We start from the raw sequence: 22,390 nt of genomic DNA, 5'->3' as shown, positions 1-22,390 counted from the left end.
CCCATTATAACAACCTTTTATTTTTTTTTCCTCATATTTTAGGCAAATCATATGTTCAATTAAACCCTATTAAACCAACTGATAAAAATTAATACAACTGATTATGTAAACCTATTTCCCCATATAAATTACTCAAATTGTATATCTTACATAATAATAGTCTTTATTGAGAAAAATAATTTAGAGTATAATTTTTTTTAATTAAATTTAAGATTTTCTTCTCACTTATTACACCTGTATTGTCTTTAGAAAAGCACTTTCCCATATTTTTATTGTCAACATAAATGAGAAATACCTATGTAATAGTGTAAAAAAGTGCAGTAATCAGTCAGCTCAGATTGTTGTTACTCTATCTCTGATCCTACAAATAATAAGAGTATTATGACTATTATGTCTTGATAGTCACTAATTACAGTTACAAAGATTACCTAAAAATCAAATAAGTAATACCAAATAATGCTGATAAACTTATACGGTAGTAGATAATTGACATTAGAGAAACCTCTGTTATATACAGTCATCAAGAAAGTATTGCTTCCTAACTCCTTTTCCAAATAGATTTTTTAAATTCAGAATCTGAAACAAATTATTTATTTTTTGAATAAAAATGATTGTTCACGCTAGGTCTTAGTGTTCAGGCTGCAACATTTAACTGAAAGTATAATTTATGAATCAGTTTAATACTTAAATTTTATATGCTTAAACATACCAATAATTAAAAATTAAATTTACCAAAAATGTCTTTTTTCTTTCTTAAGTTCATTAATAATTTGCTTCAATGAAGCAATTTTCTTGTCCTTTCTTACAATTGTTCTCCTGAGAGTTTTCAATTTAGTTTGTAAGAATATATTTTTTTTTCCTTTAGCAGATCTATCTGATCCTCAATCTGCACAGGCTTAGATGATAGGTATACTTAAAAATATATAGTAGCATTAAAAATATATATCTCTCAAAGAAACCAAAACCAAAAAGTTACCTATAATAAGTGTGATCAACAATTATCATACTATTTTTTTCTGATGGCGAAGCTTTAGGTGGACATTTTTTGATTTCAGAAGATGGAGAATTAACTCTTATAGCTGTTTTACTATAAATATGATCTGTTATTAGTCTACAATAAAAAATTATTACTAGTTCTTATTTTATTTAAATTTTCTACCCACCCACTAATTGAAGGTTCATCAACTATATTATTATTTCTACCACCAATATATGGCACAAGTATCTCATTAATAATATTTGGTGGATAACAATTTTCATTTTTCTTACTGCGACAGTTTAAAGGAGGAACAATTGATAAGTTTCTACTGGGTGCTGCATTTGGAACTAGTAAAAGCTTATTCCCAGATTTATCAATATCACTTTCTACAAAGTGTTCTGATCAAACTCTACGGTATATAATACGCATATTTGGATCTCTACCAATAACATGAAGCCATCTCTGTTGCAGATCAGCATTCTTAGGGAAACTAATAAAATGTAGATAAAATTTTAATATAATATTTTTATTAATAAATTCTAAGTTTACTTACGTGTGAAATGAAACTTTCCCTTTTACTCTTGTGCAATTTTTACATCCCACAACAAAGTGCATTTTTAGTTCCTTCTATATACAAGGTTAAAATATATATACTCTTAAACTCTTAAACCAGAGCTCTTAAACAACTACCTGTCATAGAAAAATAAAATCACAAAACAAATAATAGCAAACAAATAAAATTGTACAAAAGAACACTTCTTATAGAAAAACAAAAATAAATTAAACTTCTTTAAATTTAAAATAAGTTTAAAGTTCAAGGTCAGTGTTTCCACAGAACTACTGTTTCTCACTTACCGGTAAAATGATAGATATAAAGATCATGCCCATGGATCATGCCTATAATAATAGAATCTATGACAATAATTTGGTTACAAAATAGCGAAAATTATATATGACAGTTTTTCAAATAAAAAATATATACATTTTAATATTCTTTATAGAGCCTAATAACTCATTTTCTGTGACTCATTTTTTAATCAATGTCAGAGCAAGATTTCTGTGAGCAAGATTTAGCTGTGATAAATAAGTAAAGAAAATAAAGTCATTCTTAAAACAGTTTTTAAAATTTAAACTACACTGCTGCCATCTAGTAGTTGATAATTTGGATATAGATTATATTTGACCAAATCGAAAACTTCAAAGTGAAGTTTTCATTTCCACCCCCATTACTATGCATATTTCCGATTTCAGCATCAGCAACAGCAACCAACAACGTAGAAAAATAAAAACAAAATAAAAATTTGGATCTTGCAGTATCTGAATTTTATGAACATATTAAGACGGATAAGGCACTTATAATTTTAGTGATGAACCTTTGTGGTGTTATTTAATATCGGCAATATACATATGTAGATATTAATGTTATTTAACTTATCATTTTTGTTATTTCTTTTGTATTCCTGATAATCAGATTCTATGAACTCAGAAAATACATCATCAGATTCGGGCGAAGCTTCGAGGTACTTAAGTTTCTGATATGAAAAGCAGTTTTCTTAAAATAATATAAATTTTTAAGGTTAAATTGGAAATGATTGTGATATTGAAATTATTGTATAATATTCAAATATAGCAAGCTTATGCTCTTTATCTATGTTATGGAATTATCCCGTTACCTGTTTTTAGTACTCAAGAGGCCTCGTCTAATAACAACGACCATTCTGCTATTGATAACATAGAAGACGATATGAAGAGGACAGCTGCAAGAAAATTGATAGAACAATACTTCTATCAACTAACTGAAGGTTGTGGAAACCAGAACTGCAAAAATATTAACTGTGCTTCTAGTGGAGAAGTAAATATAGTGTTGTACTATCTTTACAAAACATATACTTTCTTTGAACTTTGAAGTATATGATTATGTTCAATATAAAAACGTGGAATTTAGTATTTTATATACAGTTTTAACATATTTTTTTTATTTAAGTTAAAACCGATGACGCCCAACGAAGCAGCTGGTCATGCATTAAAGTTATTTTCCCAAGAAGCAAAATTATGTGAAAGACATCCCAGTAAAATTGCAAGAACAAATTTACCAAGTAAAAGCAATACACAAAATGAAAATATAGGTGGAATTTGTTCAATACCTTCTAATGATACTATTATATCACAATCCAGTAAAGATGGAACTAAGAGTAATAATAAGTATAGTAGTGGTAAGTAAATTTCATTAGTTTTTTATCCAAGAAGACACAGGGAAGATTTTGACAGGCAATATCCAAAAAAATATACAGAAAATACAATTTGTCTGTGAGTTAAAATGGCAAACACAAAACACAGCCATCACTCCCAATGGAAGCCTATACCCCTTGGCCTATACCGACTTTTGAACAAATACCTAATATAATATATCTTTGGTACTAAAGCAGAACCCGAATTGTCAACATTGTTTCCCATATATGACATATCGGATGCTGCCTTAGTACCACAGATATATGCAATATGGTATGTGTAGACTATATCAGGAGAAAGATTTAAAAATCGTTGGTAAAATGTGATAAACTCCTAACTCCATTATTCCTAATTTTACAGGAGAGCAAAAAAACAGTATAAAAAAATATGTACACATGTAGAAAGTATATTCCTGCGCTAATATGATAAAGAGATAAGAACTGTGTTTGCTGGGGAACAATAAAACTCAATATTTTGTGTTACTTTATTTTTTTCAGACACAATAGGGAGATAGCAGATATTGGTCTTGCAGAAATAAAAAATAAAACATATTTCTGGAGAGAGCAACCTTTATTGTTTGAAATTTCGAAAATGGAATTTTATATTACCCAAACGTATTTAGAAATAATCAAATAAATTTTAAAAAATATGATATTCATAACTATATATTTATAATATTGTCGGTCTGGAAAATACACAAGTCCAAAAATGAATAAATTTTTAATGCATTTTTAATGAACTAAAATAGCGCCATTTTGGACTTAATCAATATGAAAATAATTTATAAATTATTTTCATATTGATTAAAAGAAGGTATGGTAGATTTTTCCTGGATACAGCTGTATTTCTGGAAGAAATCTAGTCAAATGATATTACATTAGCCACTTGCAAATTTGTCGAATTTTTATTGATAGGATGCTTAGCCTAATTTTTTTAAAAGAACGGTAGCAGGCTGAACATTATTGGAAACAGTGCAGTCATTATTGGTAAAATAGTTGCGTGTGATTTTATTAAATTTTTATTATTTTTCTCCTTAATTTTTTAATTTATATAAAGATTATGTCTCATTTACGTGGAAAAAACGTTGAAAAACATAAAATTGATTAGTTACTTTGAAAATTTTTGTACAAGTAATAAAGATATTTTGGCTTTCTGTTTGTATATAGGGTGAATTTGAACAAATGCAAAACAATTCTGGATTTTCAAGCCATTTAGAAAATATAGATAGAGATATTTTGAACTTAGTTCAGATTTATTGGTACCTGTAAATTGTTTAGTTTCAGATTTTTTTGAGGCATAATAAACTAAAATTAATGCATTAGAAACTATTTTTTAAGATTTGTGTTGTTTTTTGTGTTATTTTCGAAAAAAATATTTTTTTTAAATATTACCTATACTTCTTTTTTTTTTAAATAGAACCTCCTTTATATTTTTAAAATTCCTGATTCAGCTTTGCATGGGCTTCTCGAAAATATATAACACTCTATATTTATTTTCACTATTAACCTCAACATTTCAAATTTTTCTTTAAATATCCAGTTATTATAGTAAGCCGCGCCGAGTAACAAAGTAAAACGGCCTACACACGTAACGATTTATCGTACTGCGCGTTGAACTGCAGATCGTAAAGAAAATCGTACGGCTTGCAGTACAGCCATTTTTTGTACACATGATGCAACACATTGTACTGCCGCAGTTCAGATTATTCACTTTTCGTCGAGAAGGGCTATCGTTATATCAAGAATTTCAAAGAAGAAAGGTGCCGTGCTTGTAGCTGCGGTATTGCTGATAGATGAAGATGATGAACAAAAAGAAATCAAAAAGCGAAAATGGTGTAAAAAGTGGTTGCTGGAGAGAAATATTCAAAAAAAAAACAAAAAAACAAAATTTCATAACTGGAATTTCTTTTCATTTTATTTGCATAATCTTTTGATTTCTCATCCCATAGGCATCTATTTTCTATATATCTTCCCAGAACGTCTTATTTTTTAAATCCATAATATTGATTAAACCAAAAATAAATTAGGAATTAGAAAAAAAATTATATCGGAACTGCGCGCTGCGGCAGGGAATACACTCCACACGTTCAGATTTGCGTTCAAACCCTACCCCAGACACGACCCGTTGATACGATATTTTACGGAAGCTCCGTACTGCAAACGATTTGATGACTGCATACTGCAAACCATCCAATTCCCCTACACACGCTACGATTTATCGTTAATGCGGCAGTTTCGATGGATATCGTGCATGCAGTACGATAAATCGTTACGTGTGTAAGTCATTTAAACGGTTGTAATGGTGATCGGCACATACCTTTGATAGATGCGTGACATTTCATTTCAACAGATTGAAGTGTGTGTGCCGGGAGGCACGTATAGCCGCCCATACTAAAATATGTTAATATCTCAAAAACTGCGACTTTGACTGATTTTGCTGTTATTACAAATTTTGTTGCAAATATTATTCCTAATCTTAATTTGAAAACCGCGTTTCGCTAGCTACTGTAATTTTGGAGTTACGATTTTTTAAAACTTTTAATCCCCTCCCATACCCCCTTACCAATCCCCCACCCCCACCAAAAACTAATGGCTAGATTCTCGGGTGCCACAGCATTTTTGTGCCAACTTTGGTTAAAATCGGTTCAGCGGTTACAGACGGACAGACAGACAGACGGACAGACAGGCGGACAGACAGACAGACAGACACCATGAAAATATTTTGTATTTAGGTCATTTATGACCCAAATAACTCATTTTGAGTGGAATTAAAAAAAAACTTTTTTTTTTCGATCTTAATAGCCTACCATACCTATTGGTATGGTCGGCTAAACCGGCTAAAAATGAGTAAATTTGAAAATTTTGAGAAATACAATGTTAGAATGTTATAGTTGAACGTTGAGTCTGACAAGCATAAGCAAATGGCAGCTGATTTATATTTTGAGCGGTATTTTGAGCGCGAGCAACCAAACCCAGCCATTTTTAAAAAGTCAGAAAATAGTTTAATCCTAACCACCTAGGTCATTTGATATCACTCTCTTAGACTTCTTTCTTTGGGGCGTTCTGAAAAACGAAATTTATCGAAATGCAAATTTATTAGAAGAGTTACAAAATAGTTTTGTTGTGGCTTTGCAAAGTGTAACCAACATACACATTCGAAATGCTGTTAGAGGCGGCGTGCAGAGACGGTGCCAACTCCGTCTAGATAATAATGGGCAGCAGTTTGAACATTTAATGTAGTCTTTGTGTTTTTATTTTTTATATTAACTGAGAAGCCTGATTGATGTAACCTGTTGAGTTTGTAATAAAAAATGTTCTTTTGTTTCTGTCACACTTATTTTTTATTTGCTTCTTATTTTTCGAATTTATTTAATTGCTAATACATGGATTAATTTGAAACTAGATATTCGCTTGTTTCCTTTAATACTCGGCATGACCTACCAAGAAGAAAGTCGATATCTTTAAATAAATTGGAATTTTAAAGTTAGTAGTGGAAATAAATTTAAAAAATGTTAAAATTTTATAAACATAAAATTTGAAATTGTCACAGCACAAAGCGACGCCCAGTTCGGGTTCTTTCTCACTTAATTTTTACTACCGAAACAGCGTTACATCACAAAAAACCTCGTACCTGAGTATTTAATAGTTTCAATAACTGCATTACTAAAAACTAAAATACTTAAATATTATGACAAAGCCATGATTTTAATATTATTTCAATGCGATCAACATCGTAACTGCGTAAAATACAGAGAAATACTTCTGGTTTCTGCCGTATCGAGCGCTGCGGTCGGAATTTTTAAAATCAACTGAAATGCACCAAACCTACACAAAGTGTTTAAACACCTGTTAACTTCTTCAATACTTTTACCAATGCAATATTATATATTTTCTTCTTCTGAAGGAAATTTAAAATAAATCTTTTTCTATTGAATAAGGGGTAGAGGGGACAACAAAGAAAAAATATAATTCAATGTTAGTAACCCCACCAGAGATCAGAAGAGGATCACAATAGATCGGAAAAGGACGCAGCGAAACAGGCTAGCTAATGCCATCTCAAAAATCTAATTTAATGAACCTCGCCAGAGCAATTAAATTTTCAAAAAACAGTTGGCTGTTGTCAATATTTGACTGATTATAAACTTTGTTTTGATCACCCAGTGAGCAATCTTTTGTCACATTTAAGGAACAGTTACATATCGGCGTTTTATTCATGCGACCAATTGCACACTCATGTTTCGAAACTGTATTATTGTCTCGCACACATCGTTGTTGCAAAGGATACACATCATGGCACTTCATTTCTTAATAACTGGCTACACATAAAATGTTTTTTTAACAATAAGCTAGACGTATTAACTTTGAAGTTAATGCAGTGCCATCAATACTTGAAATTTAAATTTTTGATTCTCGTTATTTAAAAAAAGCATCCATCCCCTGAAGTTTTCGCACCTTTCAGTGACGCTCTGTATATTACCATAAATAAAGTACATATTTTTTTAGCGTCTGTACCTTCATTTCTCACGGAAGAAGCCCTTTATGATATAATTGATGAGTGTGAAGCAAATGACTCATATTCACCTCTAATAAGGACAATAGGTGAAGTATTTAGTAGTATAGAAAATTTATCAAGGAGTTTTGCACAAGAACCTTTTAGTCCTTCATCTACACCTAATGTTGAAAATCCAGGTACCTATTTATTATACTTATAAGTCTACTTATAATCGACGTGTCTCTCTTTAAAAACATCTCATTAACACACACATGTAACACATTTGAATATCAGTTTCGCACGTCTTTTCCAATAAAAAAAAAACTTCACGCAATTGTACTTTTTCGTGAATTGGGGTATATTATGTACAACTACATTGCTAATTTGAAACCAATAGACTTAATTAACGTAGGTTTATATTTTTATCAAATTTTGATAAAACTATTATAAAGAAAGGGTAGGCATATGATATACCGGGTGCGTCTCAAAAGTGGCTCACCCTATAACTTTTTTATTTTTTCAGATAAAAAGACGATATTTAGTATGTTAGTATATGACATAAATTAGGATTGATTAACGTATTCAGTTGTTTTCCGCCATTTCCCGTTTCACCGGAAATGACTACAACTTTTGATTTTTAAACGGCACCCTAGGTATTTTATTACTTTATTCGAGAGAAAATGACACTCTGAATAGAATGACATATCATATGTCAACTTTTGACATTTTAGAATATGGTTTATTTGAAATTGCAACATGCGGTGCATAACGACAATTTGATTAGAAATACCAAGTGTGTGGTATCAAATTATTCATAAAAAATGATTTTTCCAAATATGCTAATGAGCCACCCTCGTTTCATTTGAAAAAATTGTGATATGATTAAAAATACGATTTGGGCATCTTTTAACTGGCCATGACAAACCATTAAAAGCATTAGACGATCAGATCTATTTTTCCAAGGCTTCTTGACTAAAAATTAGTGTTTTTAACACAACCATGGCACTCTAGATTGACATTTAAAATACAATTTTGTTTTAAGCCAAAATGTCAAAAGTTGACATGATATGACATTTTCTATCGAATAAAGTAAAAAAAATACCGAGGGTGCCATTTAAAAATCAGAAGTTGTAATAATTTCCATCCATCAAGTGGCCGAAAACAATTGAATACGTCAATCCATCCTAATTTATGTCATATTCTAACATACAAATCTGTTTTTTTTTAATCTGAAGAAATAAAAGTTATAGCGGTGAGCCACTTTTGAGACGCACCCGGTATTTTTGAAATCAGAAATTTCAATCATTATACTTTTACATTTTTATTTGTCTTTGTATAGGGTGTCCCATTTTAGTTGAAATCATACAGTATCTCCGTTGTTAGTGAAGATAAGAGGCTGCGGTTTCCACAAACCTGTCCCACTTTTTTGTCAAACGGAAGATGCTGTAAACACAATTTTTATAGCTCTCTTTGCAATTTGGGACACCTCCCCCCCCCGTATTTCTGTTATTGTGACCGTGTTATCCCGACAACAATCGGGAAGGTGAAAACTGCTTATGTAGACTTTTTACGTAGAATACAGTGGCGTAGTCTGTTTTTCCTCTCTATCTGTCCCAAATTGCAAAATTTTCGAAAAGACCCTGGAGCTCAAAACTCGAAACGAAGAGGGTTATGAAAATGTTGTTTACAGCATCTTCCGTTAGACAAAAAGTGGGACAGGTTTGTGCAAACCGCATCCTCATATATTTACTAGTAACGGAGATACCGTATGATTTCAATCAAAATGGGACACCCTGTACATTATGATTCTTTTGAAGAGCAAGTTTCTGGATTAAATAAAGAGGAGCTTCGCCATTTAGAAGGAGAAAAGGATAAAGACGAAGATTCTTGTGCAAACATTAGTAAAAATGTAATCTTGCCACTTGATATTGCATCATTAAGAAGAGCCTATAACGCACTCTTTAAACTGAAGACGTCGATATTTGAAAACTCTCTTATCAATGCGTTAGTGACGTTAGCAGGGAATTTACAAATGGAATTGCCAACGAGAAAAGATACAGACAACCATGATGATATTGTAAATGTGTTATTAATTGTTTTTGAAATACCCTCTTTAGGTAAGTATAACAAAAAATACGTTTTTGTTTATATTGTTTGTTCATCGATCGTTCAACATCACGTCATATTATTGTCGAACTCTCTCTGACACTTGATAACCAGATTAAAGAAATTGGTGACGTCATTACGGTACATCATACGTCATTTGTAAATTACTGCACATTGTTTTTAGCAATTATTATTGTCGTTTGATTTGGGGTTATCATTTTATTGACGGACATTGATCACTGTCAAAATTTGTTTTTAGTAACTGTAATTGTAATTTGATTTGGGGTTATAAGTTTATTGAGGGACATCAATGAATGTCAAAATTAAAATTTAATTGCGCTGTCAAACAATTTTTAATTTTGGCTTTTTGATTTTTAATTTGAAATTCAATTTTTTTATTACTAAAATGCGTTGTCGATTTAGAGCTCAAACACACTGACGGCCAGGTCGGATATATTGCGTACATAGGTGCGTCCAGATGAACAAATAGTTTCAGCAGGGCTGTCAGATCTAACGATTTTTTACGTTTTACCAATTAGAAAATATTGGTTTCAGAAATGTTAAAATATCCGAGTTAACTAAAAAGCGAAGTTCCTATTCATGAGCTTATTAAATGTTCTAATACTAAATAATGCATTTAAAATATTAATGGTAATTACAGTATGGTAATTAGTATAGTTTTCACACATTGTAGAGGAAGAAAAAAAAATTATACAGGGCAGATCATAAAGAAACTTTAAATATGCTTTTTTATTTTTTACCATCGAAACTAGAAAGTATAATAAGAGGTATCATACCAACCATAAATAGAGTATATCGTATAAAAATGTTTTGAATTTTTACTAGATAACTTTACTCGACCCTTCATAAAAAAAAACTTCGCTGTCCGTCCGTCTGTCACAAAGGTCTATCTTATGAACCGTTATAGCTAGACAGTTGAAATTTTTACAGATAATTTATCTATGTTGCCGCTATAAGAACAAATACTAAAAACGGAATTAAATAAATATTTATGCGTGGTTTAAAGCGTTAGGACTTTACGCTGCTATGACGTTGGAGCCGTAGTAAGGCAGGTTCGAATCCTAGTCAAGGCAACTTTTTTTTAATCGTTTTTTTTTTAATTTTTACATGTTTATTTTTACTTTTTACATATTTATTATTGATTAATACAATTTTTAGTAATGTGTTTCTTCATTTTTAGGGTTCCGTACCCAAAGGGTTGACCAATTTTTTTTAAATTACTTATACTCGCATTCAAAATTTCAGCTAAATCGGAAAAAAAGTTTATAATAATATAGTGTCTAATGTTGTATAAATAATGAATGGTACGGAACCCTTCGTGCGCGAGTCCGACTCGCGCTTGACCAATTTTTTTATTTTGTCTTACCTAGCTTTATCTTTTTAAATAATATAGCGTGTTGCTGATGCTTAGAAAACAGACATTTCTCATACAGTTTAAGAAGTATCAGTATCTGTATTTAAGTATTTTAGGCATCTTGAACTTAGTATCAAAGTGTATTTTATTGTATAAAATTACTGATAAATTGAAAGACAATCAAAATTAATAATATGAATAACATTCCTACATGAATTTAATAAAAAGGGAACTCGGTCAATTAATAATTTCAGAACGTACTTAAAATTTTCTAAACAATATGAACTTATCAGACCCGCCCTAAAACGCGTATTTGACAAACATAATACCTCAGTATAACAGCATCGATGTATTAGATATCCCAATAACGGAACAGGAAATAAAGGCCTCCATAAAACAAATTAAAAACAACAAATCGGCTGGCTGTGACGCGATTCCAGCGGAAATCTATAAGTGTGCAAGTGAAGAACTTATTGGTCATCTTAAGGCTCTCTTCGATGTCATATGGAAAAGCGGAGAGATACCTCAGGACTTTCGCCACGCGAATATAGTTAATATATTTAAGAACAAAGGAAGTGCATCAGATTGCGGAAACTACCGAGGAATTTCACTACTGGTTATCGGAGGAAAAGTTTTCGCAAAAATTATGTCAAACCGCCTTCACCCACATATAGAAAAAATCCTCCCAGAATCGCAAACGGGCTTTCGCACCAACCGCGGTACCGTTGATTCCATATTCTCCGTCCACCAACTACAGGAAAAAGTAAAGGAACAGCAGAGTTAACTGTATGTTGCATTCATCGACCTCACGAAAGCCTTCGACTCTGTAAACAGAGATGCACTTTGGGCAATTATGCAAAAGTTCGGAGTGCCCAACAAGTTTCTTACTGTGTGTAAAAGCCTCCATAACAACAACAAGTCGAGCATTCTGGAAATTAAAAGACAGGGTTTTCTACAATCATGACTTGAGCACAAAAACGAAACTTGCAGTGTATCGAGCAGTAATACTCCCCACCATGTTATATGGAAGCGAAACCTGGGTGCCGTACCGCCGGCACACGAGCGCATTAAACAAGTTGCAACAGAGACACCTTAGACAACTGTTAAGAATCAAATGGTACCACCATGTCTCAAACGTATCAGTCCTTGAAAAAGCAAGTTGCGAGAGCGCTGAAGTCATGATTACTAAATCTCGTTTAAGATGGGCTGGCCACGTATGCAGGATGCAAGAAAACCGCCTACCGAAATCTCTTCTTTACGGTGAACTTGTAGAGGGTAAGAGGAAACCGGGTGGACAACTCAAAAGATACAAGGATGTTTTCATGAAAACTTAAAGGGGATAAGTATGCAGCAACAGTGGGAGGAAGCAGCGCACAATAGAACGCAATGGAGGAGAATTGTAAATTCAGTTAATAGCGACAACCAAAAAGTGAAGAGGCAACACAGTAATGAGATTTTTGAATGTCCGGAGTGCGGAAGAGAGATAACATCACGTATCGGGCTTTTCAGTCACAGAAAGGCCCATGACAGGAAACGCCTTGCGTAACCATCTTCTGATGCGTGTCAAATACTCGTCAGCGAGTAATGGCAGTAAGTAAGTAAGTAATTTGACAAATAATCATGACGTAACGTTGAAGGATGGCTGAACATTCTTTTTAACATTAACATTTTCCAACAATTATCAATAAACTAAAATTTATATTTTATCTGTTGCAAAAATATACAGTATGTCCCCGGATTGTCTTTAAAAGTGGAAAAACTTTTTTATTGACATTTTGAGAAAAAAAAGCATTCTTCACAAAAATTTTTGCTTGTTCTAAAAGGGTCAATTCCGTTCATACTTTCCCAAATTTCCATACACCGTTTCAGAGGAAATTAAAAAAAAACATGAAAATATAGTTCAATTATTTCTAGTTCTAAAAATTAAGAGGCGTTTGTTTCTATGGTAATAATTTCGATTTCATTTTTTGATAGATGACTATTATTGGACTATTATTAATTTTGACTAATGTCATATTTTTTGCGGTTGTTAAAGTATCACATTTTCCGATAACTATTATCACCTTTTTCGTAGCATTGAACTAAATCAATCTTGCGCTTCTTTAACATTTTAAATCTGCAAAAAATATTGTATTAATTAAAATTCTATCAATAATAATCTATCAAAGAATGAAATCGAAATTATATTTTGATTTTTAGGACTTATGAAAAAAATCAACAATATTTTCATGTTTTTTTAATTTTATCTAAAACGGTATGGAAATTTGGAAAAGTATCAACGGCATTAACCATTTTAAAACAAGCAACATTTTTTTATAAAGAATGCATTTTTCTCAAAATGCTAATAATAAAAAAGTTCTTCCTTTTCTAAAGACAATCCGGGGACATACTGTATAATAGCTTATTATTACTAGGTTTGGGAGATTTTATTGATACAGCCCTACCAGCTATTTGTAGAGCTTCACAGTGGTTGCCTGTAGAAGTACAAGCAACTCTAGCTCGCATGTGGGCAGGGCCTGGTAGGACAAATATACGAAATATTTTGCAAAATTTACAACAGTTAATTACGACACGAACGTACGGAACACCGTTTCATAGAGACTTTTTTATACAAGATGAAAATGTTATAACATCAGCCACAAAACTTGTGAAGGTAATTTGTGGATAATTCTTAAAACATTTAATTCTACCAAAATAGAGACTTGATGCTTTTTTCTGTTATTAACAAATTAATTTTACAGCCACTAACTTCCTAATTAAAACTTGACAAAAAGAATACTTCTGATATTATTAGATGTTAAAGTAAATAAAATGTTGCTTGAATCATGACTTAGCTTGATCACAGCTTATTCAGGTTGAAAGCTATCCCCGCCCATACATAAATTTTAGTAGAAATATTTTGTAACTCTAGCGACGATTTTTTTTTTCGTAAAGTGGTCCTACTAGTATTTACTACATTTTTTGTCTCTTGTAATAAAACGGCACATCGCATAGTTTTGAGAAAAAAGTTGAGAATTTTTCTTTCCAAAGAGGACCTACAAAATAGACAGAGAGTTCCAATATTCCGTGGATATGGAGCAACTACGTGTTTTTGATTCAAAATATATGTTAATTGGCCACAATTTACTTCCACAAAAGTGCTTCGTTTGTCCGTTAGGGCATCAAAAATAAATCCGTCTTAAGGTACATTCAGGCTGAGAGGGTCGAGCGTCGCGTCGCGTTTGCGTCGCGTCCGCGTGTCGAAATGAAATCAGTTCGCTTAACTTAAATTAGACCGTTCAGGCAGACAGCGTCGCGTTTGGCGTTGCGCTAGCGTCCGCTGAGCGTCGGGGTTCGAGTTCAATGAGGTGGACGCGACGCGACGCTCGACGCTCTCAGCCTGAATGTACCTTTAGTTCTTAACTAACGGGTCCTAAGAAATAATACCCAATAACATACCTAACCTAACCAAAACAAGCTCACTGTAAAGAAGAGATTTTGGTAGGCTGTTTTCTTGCATCCTGCATACGTGACCAGCCCATCTTAAGCGGGATTTAGTAATCGTGACTTCAGCGCTTCATATAGTCAAGGAATATTTATGATAGTAGCATTAGTAACATAACATTCCCATTTTTGTCATCTAGATTATTAGTACATACTAGATTTTATGCGCCTACATAGTTTGATATGACAAGAAATAATTTTCAGTCGGTTTCGGAAAAACATTTTTTTTTCTTAAAAGGTATGCGCGGCGGCGTTTTTTTGCAAGAGACCAAAAAAAATCTAGTAAATACTAGAAGATAGAAAGACTATTTCACGAAAAAAAAACTACCAAAATTTATGTAGGGGTGCGAGTAGTTTTTACCCTTCTCATATTTTTGCTTGTTTTTTTTTGTAAGGGTAAAAACATAGTAGAGCGACGGGGCTAGAGGCACAGCGACGAGGTAAGCGTCGCGGTTTGAATTCGATCGTGTATTGTAATGGAGGCAAACATAGTAAAGAGATTGCCGAAGCGTCAAGCGACGAGACAAGCGAGGAGATGCGCGTCGAGATAAAAATATGATTTCTTGTCGCGTTGACGCTGGAATGCGTGTGGCCTTTTTTCAGTTGACTGGTATTAAATAGGAGTACTGCTGGTATAGAGACAACATTTATCATTTGCAATGGCTGAGAATAATATAATAACATCCGTATTCAACAGACGTGCGTTATGGAATGCATCTCATCCAGACCACAGAAACCGCTATGCATTAGACGAACTTTGGGCAGAAGTGGCTAGAGAATGTGGAATAACAGGTAACACTGTCGGAGAACATTGTACAGCTGGTTCCAAAAAAAATGAATACGACTCTTTACACATTTTTTTAGAATATTTGGGCAGTGTATATTTATGTGTCAAGTATTTTGACATGTTAAGGTTATTGTGACATTGTATAAAACAACTTTGCTTTTGACAAAGTCGCAAATAAATTTTTCAGAACGTCAGTATGACATGAGTAGAGAAATGGGGGACTGGTATCATAGAATATACTGCCCGAAATAATAAAAATATGTTTTAAATTGTATTCAATTTTATTGGAACCAGCTGTACATACTGGTTTGAATTTGGAAAGTCGAGCAATAAATCGCAACTTTTGTCTCCTTGTGCGTGTCTCCTATCGCGTCGCTTATCTTGTCTCTTACCTCGTCGCTGTGCCTCTAGCCTCGTCGCTCCACTATGTTTTTACCCTAAAAGTCAAATGTTAAAGCGCTTAGCAAAACATAGGCACCCCAAATCTCATTTAAATCGGAATAACAGTCCTTAAAATATCTTAAAAATGTGTTTATTCCTTTAAAGTTTGATGCCCTTTACCGGACAAACAAACTAAGCACTTTTTTATAGAGGTAGATTGTGTCCATTGAACTTATTTTGATTCCAAAAATACGCAGTAGTTCTATGTCCACGGAATATTGGGACACCCTGTATACATTAAAAAATATAGATAATAAAGATAAACTATTAAAAATCAAAATATTCTAAATACGGATATTGTCTATTGTCTAGATATATTTTGTAAGTCACAGTGTTATCATACACTATTGTTATTATTTGGATGTTGTCTCTTGCAATCGTTTCTCCTATCGTTGGACATATTTTAACTGGTACTAAATGGGTCTAGTATGCTGTCTAGTAGAGTGCTGTCTTGACTAGCAAGTATAAAATTGTACTTTCATATCTGCCTTACTTTAGTATGTGTTTAAGTTTAACAAAAAGAAAATAAAATACTACGCAGAAATTATTAGCATGCTGATTTATTATTTTTAAAAAATAATGTAATTGTATTAATGAATTATACTAGCCCTGGTCACTTCATCTGCGTGGTCTGTATTTTAATGCAGGCGACAGAGATAAATATAAGTGACCGGTTGACAAACAGAGAGACAAAATAAAGAGCGGCATTCAGTGTTGCCGGTTTTTGCGTTTGTAGGAAAACGTGTGTAGAAAAAAATAAACTTTTTTAAAAGCTTTCATGTATACTACTGAAATGAAGATAATATATCTAAGCTAAATATCTATGACAGCTGTAGTAAAATGAGTAACTAGTCGTGAAAAATAATGTTCCAACCCTAGATGCAACATTTTTCATAAATTGTGCGGTTTCAAATTTTGATTCAAAATCCGGCAATACCGCATAGAAGAAATGTACCAACCCAACTTTTATCTCTTTTTAATACATTTAATTTTCCATTAAGCTGTCGACATTACTGTCTTACACGTTAAAATTCAGACCACACAGTTTCGTGACCAGATCGGTTAGGTTGTATATTTACTAGTCTGAATGCAATGTTTTAGATACTTTATTATGGAAATATGTTAGCTGGAGTACTGGAATCTCCTTCTTTAAGGTATACAGATGAAATGAGCGATTCTATGGATGAATCGTTTTTAGCAGTTAAGCTTAAAAAGAATATCACTCCCGAGGACCCGTTAGCTAAAATCCTCGGTATTCACGTTTTAGACTGCAGAAAGCCATACTTGCCGTTTAATGAGTTTTATAATGAGCCACTTAGTGACTTGGTAGAGATGGACCGGGACTTTGCAAATTATAAAAGTGAACTAGGTATGTCAGGACTAAATAAATCTTAACTCGTTAATAATTTGCACTCTTTGTAGGAATTTTTTCAGGGAAATTTAGTTTTATGAATTACCCGTTTATTTTAACTCCCGCAACAAAAACAATGGGCTTATATTTCGATAATCGAATTAGGATGTATTCTGAACGAAGGATTAGTCTCTTACAAGCAGTCTCTGGTCACCCTTCTCCATCCAATCCGTATTTGCGATTAAAAGTTCGGAGGGATAATATTATAGATGACGCCTTAGTAGAAGTGAGTTGTTAATTTAAGTACTCCTTCCTTCATGTGAAAACGGGATAAAATAGATTGTAGACGACATTACGGCATTTTGTAAACCACTGAACATTGTTTCTAGTGTTGTGGATAACCAGGCGTCATTTCATTAATTTCTTTACTGTCATTTCACTTTTGTGGTGATGATTTTGTTGACGAATATCGATCTGTATCAAAATTAAAAATTGACTGCACTGTCAAACATTCAAATTAAAAAATGAACCAATTTGTTACTAAAATTGTTATTACTATATTTGGTATATGCGGCTCAAATTATAAATTGAAAGAACCAAAATTAATAAAGGACAAACATACCTACGTGAAATTAATAAAATCGGGACGCGTTTAGTTACTAATTCGGAACGAACTTTAAATTTCCTGAAAGATATGAAGTGATCTCAGATATTCAAAAACGGATATTATATAAATAATGACGTAACGTTCCGTGACATTACGGCCAAAGTCTGTCTAACAAGAGTATTGTTGAATAAATATGTATTGTATATTGTATAAATATATTGTATTAGTAAATTGAATTTTCTGTCATTTTCTGGATATCGTCTGTCGAAATCTTCCATGACTTATTAGACATACTTTATATATTGTTTATTCATAATCTATTACAGTTGGAGATGATATCAATGGAAAATCCTAATGATTTAAAAAAGCAATTAGTGGTTGAGTTTGAGGGTGAGCAGGGTATAGATGAAGGTGGAGTATCAAAGGAATTTTTCCAACTAGTCATAGAAGAGATATTTAATCCTGATTACGCAATGTTTACAATGCAGAATGAAACACAAACTGTTTGGTTTAATCCAACTAGTTTTGAAAGTTCAGCTCAATTTACGTTAATAGGTATGAATAATAAAAGTGAAAATATTCAGTATTATCATAAATATAATATTACCATACGATCAAAATAAAAAATGGCGTCCCAGTAGCTTTGGAAAAGACTATCGTTAATAATTTCTGTCAGACACAAGAATGGCCATAAAACAGCGAGACCGCAAAATCATCAGACCGGTAGAAAATTCCACTAAGACAGAGGCAGACCTTATATAAGCAAAATAAAACTATCAAAAGTTCAAGACAGGAAAATTGTAGTTGGTCTTCTCAACAGGGCATTGCAAGCTCAATAGGAATTTAAAGCGAATGGGATTGACAGCCAAAGTGAAGTGCAGATTCAGTCAATCAGAAGAAGAAACGGCAGAGCACATTCCATGTCAGTGCAATAGCCTGACGAATATGTTCTTTGTACTAGGGAATGGTAAGTCATTGGCAAAGAGCTATATGGGAGGTTCATTTTCTAAGTTTACACATTTTGAAATTGATACTACTTCAAACTTCAAAATATATCTTAGAGAAAAGGAGAAGTGAAAAAAAAAATCTGTGAAGGTTGGAGTGGAATAGGCCCATAGTCTAGTAATATTTGAAAATATATTTGTGTATGGAAACTTGTTAATAATAATATCTCTTTCATATATGTACAGCTTTTCAACAACTCTCTGTTAATGGCCTCTATCATTGCCTCTTACCGAGAACCGCACAGCGAGGCTCTCGCACCGACAAAAAAGTGTTCTGTCGTTTCTTCTTCAGATTGACAGAACCTACCTAAAAGTTCTGTGCCTATGAATGGCATTGATGCGCCTTGTGTGGCCATTTCATTTGCCTTTTCGTTACCCTTGTGACCCTCGTGCCCAGGCTAGCGTAACATTGCTACGCTTATCCAAAGTATTTAGGACACACACACAATCCCACACTAGTCTATGACATAAGAGAGTCGGTGCTGCAGAAATTATCAATTATTATTATTAATTATCATTTCAAAAGCTGTGACAGACGCCGTTTTTTTTTTCGATAACGTATTATAATCTCAATATATTTAAAGGATGGAATACGTTTTTCCTATTTTATAAGATTTATATAAAAAGAAATTTATTTTTTTTAGGAATTGTCTTGGGTTTGGCCATATATAATAATGTGATATTGGCTGTTAATTTTCCTATGGTTTTATATAGAAAGTTAATGGGTAGGAAAGGGTCTTTTGAAGATTTATTAGACTGGAATCCTGTATGTATTATTTATCAATTGTCTTAGATTAGTGATGAATAAACCATTTCCAGGTATTATATAGTAGTTTAAAACAAATGTTAGAGTACCCCGATCCAAATTTAGAGGATGTGTTCATGCAAACATTTAGAATAAGCTACCAAGATGTGTTCGGGACCATTATAAATTATGATTTAGTAGACAAAGGACATAAAATACCTGTAACCCAGGAAAATAAATACGTTAGTATTATTATAGTTATAAAATCTTATAATATCATCGTATTTATGACAATTAACATTTTAGGAATTCGTTGACTTATATGCGGATTTCTTATTAAACAAGTCGGTAGAGAAACAATTTAGAGCTTTTTATAAAGGTTTCCAAATGGTTGTAGATGAATCGCCTTTAGAACAGCTATTCCGTCCTGAAGAAATTGAATTACTTATTTGTGGTAGTAAAGTAAGTTACCTTCCTCTTATACAGCGTATGTCAAGAAGTTTACAACAAATGGAAACTATTGATATGGATAATTGGAAATTTTTGATATTATTGTGTTATTAAAAAAAAGTTTATAGGAATTACTTCAGTATACCCAATAACAAAAAAATGTCAATTTGACTATATTCTCTACGTGTGCAAAAAGTAGGATTAGATGACAGAATATCGAAAACTGAGAAAAGTTGTTCAGTTATGTTAAATGTTAAATACACAGGAACTTGTGTATAGGATACACGGCATAAAATAAAAGAGATGTCATTTCCATAGTCAAAAGTAGGCAACACGTTTAGCCAGGATCGATAGTAGCGCACCCTGGAGCCCTAACTGAACCAATGGAAACATGACAGACGTAATCGGTAAAATAGGTACCTGTATTGCTTACGTAGCACGAAAAAGGCGGGCAGTTTAAATGTTTAAATCACATCGTTGGCTGAACAAAATATTAAATAAAATAACTTAAAAACCGCGAACGCCACATAAAACGGCAAAACATATAACACAAAACATAAAGTTCAAGTCATAGAGAAATATAGTGTCTCGGATATAGGTTTATATTGACAGGATTTTATAGTGAGATAAGTTCACAGCCATGTTGCCAGGAGTGGCACCTCAATGGAGAGACTGATGGTGGAGGGGAAGGCGATCACCTGGAAGGTCACCTAAGAGGTGGGTAGACCAAGTCAAGACCCTAGTGAGCCACAGCCTGCCTGAAGCCTTACATATGCGCAGTGTCGAACAACTTGGTCCAAGGAAGTGAGGGGAATCAATACATGATGTGACCATACTCTCACGTAGGGTGAAGGACTGAAGAGAGATATAAGTTCATGCATAATTTCTCTAAGCGCAAAATACACAAACAAAGAATATATTACATGAAGTTCAATTGTTAATTTGCCGTTATGTCACTTGTCAATCTTGTCATGACGTGACGAGCAGGTGGCGACGCCCTAACTGAGCTATGCAATATTATGGCCAAGTTAGACAACCTCTCGAATACTCTTTTATTGTAGTTTATCTATGATATACAGTATGTCCCTGGATTATTTTTAACTGAGAATTTTTTTATTAACTTTTTGAGAAAACATTCATAAAAGATTTAGTTTGTTCTAAAATGTCAGTCCCGTTTATACTATCCCAAATTTTTATACCGTCTTAGAGAAAATAAAAAGAAGAAGAAATCCTGTTTTTGACTCTTTCCAGAAAATTATGGAGATATTGTTGGTAGTCTCTGTATATTTATGAAATTTTCTACGTAGATATAAAATTAAATTTTCACAAGCATATTGCCGCTCTGACTTTTCGATATTTTTACCGCCCAAACCCCACAATTATGACGGTTATTGTTGCATATTATCAAAATGTGTAGATTTGTTATTGGGTATGCAGAAGTAGTTCCACAACTTTTTTTTTTCGATAACCCAGTAATAATAAAAAAAAGTACACCCTGTATGATAACGTAACTTAGTGAGATTTTCTGTTAATATCAATATTTTTTTATAACAAGAAATGTTGATTGTTTTTAGCAACAATTGAAGTTAAAGTTATTATTAACTATTTGAATTTTAGAACTTTGATTTTGATGAACTGGAAAAGTCAACTGAATACGACGGGGGTTACTCAAATGAATCGCAAATAATCAAAGACTTTTGGTCACTTGTCCATGCATTTTCTTTAGAAGACAAAAGAAAACTTTTACAATTCACCACCGGTTCAGACAGAGTGCCAATAGGAGGTCTAAGTAGGTTAAAATTAGTGATAGCCAAGAACGGACCAGATTCGGACAGATTACCTACCGCTCATACTTGCTTTAACGTCTTATTATTACCCGAATACAGTTCAAAAGATAAATTAAAAGATAGACTAGTAAAAGCTATAAACTATTCAAAGGGTTTTGGCATGTTATAAAATATATTGCTTGTGATTTATTTACTTTAGTTATGGCAGTTGTGAGAATTACTAACTGTAATTATTGTTTGTGTAAGGTAATTTAAATTGTATTCGTTTTATCTAATAAAAAATCTTTTTATTACAAACAGCTCTGTTCTATATTAATATATCCTTAATTCAAAATATAGAAACAGAAGTCCCAAGTATCTTGTGTCTGGGACTTCATTATAAAAGGATGATTTTATTAAAAAAAAAATTAAGATGGAAGCTTATTCAGGGTGTCAGTGAAATAAGTTAAAAATTTCGAATGGTGAATTATTTTTCTTTATTTCAACATATGACAGCCTGTATGGTAACGCTATGACTAAAGCTTGATTTTCATGCGTCCATTATCCGTTGATACG

The 22,390-nt window shown here is 32.6% G+C and overlaps 1 protein-coding gene and 1 long non-coding RNA gene across 8 annotated transcripts; one reads left to right on the top strand and one right to left on the bottom strand.

Moving 5' to 3' along the window:
- Positions 1-166: 166 nt before the first annotated feature.
- Positions 167-1,801, bottom strand: LOC115876969. Of its 6 annotated transcripts, XR_004049246.1 has the most exons (7): positions 1,670-1,710; positions 1,533-1,606; positions 1,164-1,469; positions 977-1,111; positions 710-912; positions 429-652; positions 167-361 (listed from the first exon to the last, which is right to left on the bottom strand). It is a non-coding gene; the product is annotated as an uncharacterized LOC115876969 (long non-coding RNA). The 6 variants fall into 6 exon arrangements; XR_004049250.1 differs by having other exon boundaries at positions 429-576; positions 1,533-1,801; XR_004049249.1 differs by having other exon boundaries at positions 977-1,087; positions 1,533-1,801.
- A 378-nt stretch (positions 1,802-2,179) lies between these two features.
- Positions 2,180-22,134, top strand: LOC115876968 (ubiquitin-protein ligase E3A). 2 transcript variants are annotated; one of them, XM_030893016.1, is made up of 13 exons: positions 2,180-2,499; positions 2,663-2,831; positions 2,964-3,192; positions 7,711-7,896; positions 9,517-9,816; positions 13,595-13,833; positions 16,993-17,260; positions 17,314-17,528; positions 18,176-18,404; positions 19,498-19,619; positions 19,673-19,840; positions 19,905-20,060; positions 21,666-22,134. In XM_030893016.1, exons 1-13 carry the CDS (start codon positions 2,456-2,458, stop codon positions 22,002-22,004), a joined length of 2,664 nt encoding a protein of 887 aa, XP_030748876.1. In that variant the 5' UTR covers positions 2,180-2,455; the 3' UTR covers positions 22,005-22,134. The 2 variants fall into 2 exon arrangements, with proteins under 2 accessions (XP_030748876.1, XP_030748877.1); XM_030893017.1 differs by having other exon boundaries at positions 2,556-2,831.
- The last annotated feature ends 256 nt before the right edge of the window (positions 22,135-22,390 follow it).

Source organism: Sitophilus oryzae, unplaced genomic scaffold, assembly GCF_002938485.1.
Source record: "Sitophilus oryzae breed Bouriz unplaced genomic scaffold, Soryzae_2.0 scaffold_1441_pilon_pilon, whole genome shotgun sequence".
Lineage (NCBI taxonomy): Eukaryota > Metazoa > Arthropoda > Insecta > Coleoptera > Curculionidae > Sitophilus > Sitophilus oryzae.
This window is presented reverse-complemented; position numbering and strand designations above follow the sequence as displayed.